Here is a 7126-nt window from a genome sequence, read left to right as displayed (position 1 = left end):
ATGTAAATCACAAAAGAACTAGGATTTTGTCTTACCAATAGATAAAAATAGAATGTCCTAATGTAAAATAAATCAAAAGCAAGCAACAAACACATCCAAGGCTCCAAAATCGTATGTTTTTCGGAGTATGGCCTCTTTATGAACACCGGGCAATATTGGGTGATCTGAATAGCATGGAATGGATGAAAATAGAGCCAAGCCCTAGGCTAGGTAACGACGACAAATGTGTTCAAGTCAAAAGTTTATCTTAGCCTTGTCGAAGTATGTGTCGTTGGATCTTGTCTTCGAGCCATAAATGTAACTTTACATTGTGGATCCACTAGCTCGTTTGTCACATCCTCACTCCATTGTCACACTAGAATGCTCCTTGTCAAAGCAATGAAGGGAGAGCTTTCAATGCCTAGATGGAGGTAAGAAGAGATCTGTCTTTGCGATGGTTCTCTCACACAAAATGTGGGAGAAGGAGAAACTATTGCAAGAAAAAAAAAACTACAATCAAATCTATCTAGTATGCATCCATTGACTAAGTGAGATTACTTAGCATGCCAATAAGCAAGACGAGGAAAGGAGAGCCTACGAGGAAACTATTGCAAAGGAATGATCGTCTCTTGCTTATCGTAAAAAATGACTTACATACAAATGACTAGTTTTCATTATAGACTAGCCAAACTTAAAAGTAGTCTGACCTCTACTATTAGTCTTAAACAACTATGTACATAAAGTCCGTAGACTTTTCCTATTTGATAATAAATGCATAGTAAGACTGCTTTACATGTTTCAATACCGTCCTACAAAAATTAAACGTCAGTTCACAAGAGTAAGATGGTGAAGCGTCTTACGATAAGTCGAATGGACAAAACTATGCTAACCAATGGAGTGGTTAACATATATGTATGTCTCTCTCTCTATATATATAAATATAAATATATGTGTGTTTATTGTACATGATATTAAGTTGGAGCAAATTATGATTAGAGAGTGTATGTGTAAATGTTGCATAGAAAAATATAATCCTGTAAGGTGCCCCTTTAATATCTTACTTCCAAGGTGGGTTTACAAAAGATGACAAGAGTGGTGTTTGTAGTGGATACAATAGAAAATCTTCTATAGAAAAATGTACACACATATTATTAGTGCGGCATACTTCTAGAAAATCCTTAAGCTTTGTAAGATTTTATTTCGCGTTTATGTTCTTTTGCTATAGCTTACATTTGTTCTTTTGTAGCGAAACATATTTGGGGGCAATGCATGGGACACCCTTCTGGGGCCGAGACCTTGGGGAGGATAATAAGAGGACACAGAGAGACTGCCAACTGATGATATTTTTCTATGCATGATTCGGAGTAAGCCATATCATTCTTGCAAAGTTTGACGTAGCACGATGCAATTCTTAAGGCAATGACAGAGCTCACAATAAGCGTCTAATAACACAGAGCACAGATATGATGAAGTCAGGATTACACAGTGGTTCCTTTTACATGGATTGCCTACCACCGTCCCATTACACGTGGGGATGCACCTTGTTAGCTTGGGACATTACCTGGCTACTCTGCTTAGACCTTCTCTGACTACAGATTTGCACCACATGGCTAGACCCACTGCAACTTCCCACAAAGCTCCTGTCTTACTAGGATTCTTTTTGGGTTTTGCTGATAATGGCTTCTGTTAGTGGAGACCGGAAGAGCTAAGGCCATTGGGATGGAGCACGCACGGGATTTGTTGACTTTGCTCCACTCTAGACCGAGGTCGAGACAAAGGAACACTACCTCTTCAGATGACCAATGTAATACAAGATTCGAGGGAGGTTTTGTTGCCTCTCAAATATGGTTCATGATAAAACTTCATGGATGCACTGTTACAGCTCTGGTCTCATGGAACATTACAAAACCATGAATTGTAGTACAACAGAAGTCAAATTGCAAGGAGCAACTTGTCTGTCTAAATGCTATTCAGGTTGAAGATGTACAATCTATGAATACACATCCAGCTCACCCCACATCCTTCTGGACCCAGTTCTTGGTTGAGTGGGTGAAAACTGGATTCATTTCAAATGTCTTCATCATTGATCCTTCCAAATGTAGCAATCTTCAGAGCTGCTTCTTGTCTGCTGCGGTATAGGAAGAGACGCCAGTTGCACTAGGCCTTCCTCGTTCAGTTGAACCACCTGTGCAGCTGAGAGGATTTTGATTGCCCGAACACAGCTTACAAACTCACTGCCCATGCAAACATCATATAGCTAGTTAAGAGAAAAACGTCTTTCCTTTTCACACTCTTCTTCAAGTCTTAGGTATAGTCATCAGACAGCACTTAGTTAGGTGGCTTACTCCCAAGGATCATCCCCGATGAGAAGAATATCGCCATCGTTATCGACAAAGACCAATTGCCAACATGACCTTGACGGATCCTCTAGCTGCCCTTCTAGGTTGAACATGCAAGCAAGTTCCTGTCGTAACTCATCGTAGCCTTTCAATCTGGAAAGATCGATGGATCTTCCAACAGATCCCGCTTTATAGACCTGCAAGATCTCATTATTATTGAAACACTGAAAGATGAAGGTAAGCATGTGAAAGAACCCAATATAACAGAAAGTCAAGCAAAAACGTGTGCATCAATGTGTCTGTACATGCTTCCGCACAAAAAAAAAAAAAAAAACCAGAAGGCACAGCAATAGCTCTTAACAGACCCCTCAATTTACGCTCTTTTGGTTAAGCTATGGAAAGTTCAAATGCTTCATAGTTGGGTTATTGAAAACCAGGGAGGCATAAAGGGATGCATGTCAGTAGTTATTTTGAAAGACTTCCAAGGTGTTCACCCCAATGCTTATGGCTTCTTATATTGAAAACAGTGTAAATGCTCTTGAAACAAAAGGACCCTTCACATAAACATGTTTCATGTGACTTCCTATATATAATCCACAAGTAACTATTGCTGGTTGCTTGGTACCTTGGTATATGTTCGAAAGTGTGTAGGCATCTGCGGCCAGCTGCTATTCCGTTGCAACAGAGCCTCATCTAATCCTCCATTTGCCATTGTCCCAGGTGTTGTACCAACATCAGCTGCTGCAGATAAAAAATTTCCAGATGGTGACAAGAATGATCCCAACGCGTTTTCCTTGATTGCCTGGCACTGCATCACCTTGTTCACATTGCCAAAAGAGCTGGTGGTAGGTGGCACAACTGATGCATTAAAAGCAGAGCAAGAAGATAAGTACAAGTGTTTGTCTACACACCCTCAACCTGAGAAGAGTTCTTAAAAACACCAAGACACAAGGACAAGAGCCTGTGCTGACCTGAAGATTCGGGAGGAATTGAGAATAAGCACGAAGTGACTGTTGATGATGTATCAGATTGTCCTACTTGTATGTTTGATAGCATTGGTGATTCACACTGGTTGATTTCCCTTGTGAAAGGAAGCCAGCTTCCAGTGCTTTGGGTATCTAGTGGTGCCAAGCTGGATAGCCCAGGCAATGCTTCTTGTGCCTGCTGCTGTTGCTGCTGCCACACTATACTTAACTGTTGATGTTGATGTTGATGCTGTTGCTGATGCTGATGCTGATGCTGTTGCTGTTGCTGTTGCTGTTGCTGTTGCTGTTGTGCTTGCCCCATGACAACTTGATTTGATCGAGTCAGGCTGGGAATTTGCCTATTGTCATCCACAGTTAAAGATCCTGAGTGAAATCTTCCAAGAGGGCCCTGCGTTGAAAATGAATTTATAATTCCTGATGTAGACCCAAAGGCAGATTCAGATTTGAAAACAGAAGTACTCGGCCTTATCACAGGCACGTTGAGATATTCTTGAGGCTGACTGAATGAGAGTTGCGGAACTTGTGCGGGCACATTGGACATCTTCACAGCTTGTTCATGAGTTTGTGACTGCACTTGTAAAAATGGCTGCATTAGCAGCTGATATGGAGGATGAGTGGGATGAAGATGCTGAGCAGATGTACGGGGCTGCAGGTGTGGTGTTGTCAACATCACAGGAGGTACTGTTGTTGGGGTTGTTTGTGGCAATTGTGATGCTGATTGTGATTGTGAATGTGAATATGACCGAGATTGTGACTGGGGGTGTGACTGTATTTGTGTTGCCACTTGTGTTAGTGGTTGTTCTTGCATTTGTGGTTTTGTTGGTATAATTGTTGGTGTCTGTTTGTGTGTCTGTGTTTCTGTTTCTGTTCCTGTTCCTGTTGATGTTTGTGTTTGAGGCGGTCCTAGTGATGGCCGATGCTCCTGCTGATTGTTTTGAAAGACATGTTCATGCATGCTAGGTTGTGGCCACATGATGTAGTGTTGCTGCTTTTCTAATTGCTGTAGGGGATGTTGCCCCCACTGTTCCAGTGATTTGAACTGCACCTGCAGTGGCTCCTGTTGCAGCACCTTGGATGCATCTTCTACATGCCTGAAATCCTGGAGAGCGGCATCTCCTACAGCATTGTATATATCTGATTGTGCTGCTTGCTGCAATTGTGATGTGTCTCTACCTAGACTTTGAAAAGTAGTGCTTGTCAGGTCCCTCCAGCCATTCTCTCCGTGAAGCCATGTCAAGCACCTCTTCATGCTTTCCTCCCTTTCGCTGTCATCTCCTAAGGTGTCAATAGAAGATACGCAGTGTGTTATATGGGTGCTTGACAGTAGCTTTGCCCTTATATTCCAACCTTCACATTAAAAGAGCAGCTTTGATATTGTTAACTCACCAAACAGACCTGTGTGTTGTGTGCGTTTAGGTCTTAGAGAAAATGGAGGACACATCAGAAATGGTGTGGACACAGGTTCAATCTCCCAAATGGACACTCGGCGAGGCCTTTCTCCGGCACTCGATTCATCCCAGCCTACCTGCTCATGTTCAGCCCCGGTAATTTCTTCAATTAATTCCTTCAAGAAGGCAAACCAACAGTAAAGCTTAAGAGTTTGGCAGTACTACTTCCCTGAATAGTCCCAACGTTACAGAACCCTTCCTATGCATACCTCAAGATTGCGCCACTTGGAACCTGGCCAATGATCAGGATCAAGATCTCCAAGTCCAGTTACAGTACCCATATACCTTCGTAAGGTTGTGTCTTCAGTTTCAAAGACCATTCTAAAACGCATCCCTACTGAAACTTGAGTGCAAGACATAGCTTTCTTGTATTTTGCCAAAGGAACTACAAACTCTGATGGGCTTGTCCTGTTTTTGAAAAATCCACACAATGGCATTCAGATGACAGCACAAAAAGCAAACCCCCCAAAAATCAAGCTTTGAAAATATATGGTTTAAACCTTGGATTGTAGAACACTTGGAAGCAACTGCTGGTGGCGGCAGCGTGTGCAGCGGCTGCCAGCACTCCAATGTGCATGCTGTCACTTGAGAGTACAGAGGATGGCATGGCGGTTTGCTGCCTGTTGGCCCGCCGAATACCTAGCAGCAGTTGCCCTTTCTCGTCTCTGTAAAACAGTTCATAACAAGGGTGTACACAAGGGATTGGTGCCTGAGGAAGGATCAAAAAGCCTTCTATCAGCGAGAAGTCAAAATCTTGATGAAGTGCTCAGGTACAGCCCCATTGCCTGAGCTTTTATGTACCTTCTAATTCAGGATAGACCATATCACCTGATAAATAGCACCGAATCACCTGCTACCAGACGTTTGGCACTCACAAACACACTCCACCCTGTTGTAAGAAGATGCCTCTTCGGTTGACCTGCCAAGTTAGGGTCATTGTTTTCAAGATCAAGGTCTTCGCGGGAACAGCTTACATGCACCTTCTTTCTAAAACATTGGTGACAATGCAATGTTACTGAATCACAATCATAGTTGAGATGCTAGCAGATAAAACCTTAAACCTCGAAATATGTGCCGAAAAGTCCATATATGGTCATGTAAATCCTTAGCACTAAGTTCTTGTGTTGGTGGCTGCTTTGTGAAGTCCTGGATGTGGCCATTTACACATTCAAAGAGCTGCAATCTAAGGGGGCACACTTCACCACATATGTTACATTATAAAAGACAATACTAGTTGTTGAATGTGACTATCAATTGATGTGCAAGGCAATGGTAAAAGTGCATTCAAGAGGTCTAAGTCCCAATTTTTGAGATGGTTTAAGTGCATACAAGAGGAGGAAAGACTTTCTCTGCTGCTCGCCTTGGAACAGAGAAACCTCCATGAGTGCTCGTGTCGCTTGCAGTCAAAATCTTACAAAAGAAATCTGTTGGTTGCCGGTTTGGTGTGCTGACATCAGGGGGCAGAAACAGATCTTTTTCTTGCTGCAAAGAAGTTCAGTTGAAGTGAGTCTAATTAGAATTACAACCATCTTGCTTCATCAATGCATGGCAAAATTTATGATCTTGGTCCAACCGACAGACTTCCACTCACTTTGTTTAAAGGGTGTAATGTCATTTGTGCAAAGACCTCATCAGTCTCGAGATCTGCCTGGAAAAAAACACTGCAGAATCACAATCTAAAAGATACGTGAAATGTCTCCCTGATAACTTCCACCTTGATAGTAGGAAAAAGGTGAGAGAGCAGCGATGACAAGCTAAAGAACTATATATTGAATCAGCAAACATCATTTCCAGTGTACAATATCATGCATATGTTACGTAGATGATGATGCTGCTGCTGCCCTATCTCTCTCTCTTGCTCTCGCCTACAAATCCTTGGGGTTCCATCAAACATGATTTGGGGCATTATTGCTTTATATGAGTCAGTGATTGGGAGGATGAGATGTCACGACCTTGTGTTTTTCTCTTGACAGTATGTAGGTGTGCACGGGGACAAGGTGGACAGTGTGAATGGCACCAGTTTGGGGCAAAGTGATTAAAGTCCTTTCTCATAACCCATGGGGACAAAGGGTGTTTTAGGGGACAAAGGTTTAAAAGCCTTTAAAAATAAAAGAACCCCTTTTAGGGGATAATAGTGGCCCTTATGCTATTATTGGGGCCTATGCTTCTTTTGGAGGGAGTCGAGCTGCAGCTTGAGGCGTGTGTGCTTTTTGGCGACAGGGGGCTGCAAGCGCAAGGTGGGACTGCTCTCTCTCGCTCCCACGCAGGGAAGGCTGGCGCGTGTATACAATAGTGGATGGTTTATTATATTATCAGGACCGTATTTGTGTACCTCATGATACTCATGTTCGAAGAGTATTGCTGAAAGAACATC

General features: G+C 42.6%; 1 protein-coding gene across 6 annotated transcripts in view; it reads right to left on the bottom strand.

The window, feature by feature from the left end:
* Positions 1 to 1894: 1894 nt before the first annotated feature.
* LOC147638747 (auxin response factor 12-like) overlaps positions 1895 to 7126 on the bottom strand; it is a 93758-nt gene continuing 88526 nt past the window's right edge. For 2 of the 6 annotated variants that reach the window (XM_086798715.1, XM_086798716.1), the window contains exons 4-14: positions 6344 to 6413; positions 6082 to 6234; positions 5814 to 5898; positions 5581 to 5671; positions 5253 to 5417; positions 4962 to 5160; positions 4691 to 4829; positions 3290 to 4579; positions 2944 to 3176; positions 2325 to 2515; positions 1895 to 2213 (exon numbers count right to left, since the gene is read on the bottom strand). In XM_086798715.1, coding sequence (XP_086654841.1) covers positions 2060 to 2213; positions 2325 to 2515; positions 2944 to 3176; positions 3290 to 4579; positions 4691 to 4829; positions 4962 to 5160; positions 5253 to 5417; positions 5581 to 5671; positions 5814 to 5898; positions 6082 to 6234; positions 6344 to 6413 — 2770 coding nt within the window. In that variant the 3' untranslated portion in view covers positions 1895 to 2059. The remainder of the gene's footprint in view (positions 2214 to 2324; positions 2516 to 2943; positions 3177 to 3289; positions 4580 to 4690; positions 4830 to 4961; positions 5161 to 5252; positions 5418 to 5580; positions 5672 to 5813; positions 5899 to 6081; positions 6235 to 6343; positions 6414 to 7126) is intronic. The other 4 variants (XM_086798714.1, XM_086798718.1, XM_086798713.1 and 1 more) reach the window with 3 other exon arrangements.

The sequence above is a fragment of the Cibotium barometz genome, chromosome 5 (genome assembly GCF_041138505.1).
Source record: "Cibotium barometz isolate CiBa-2024 chromosome 5, ASM4113850v1, whole genome shotgun sequence".
NCBI lineage: Eukaryota > Viridiplantae > Streptophyta > Polypodiopsida > Cyatheales > Cibotiaceae > Cibotium > Cibotium barometz.
The sequence above is the reverse complement of the archived record's forward strand: the minus strand, read 5'-3'. Positions and strand labels throughout refer to the sequence as shown.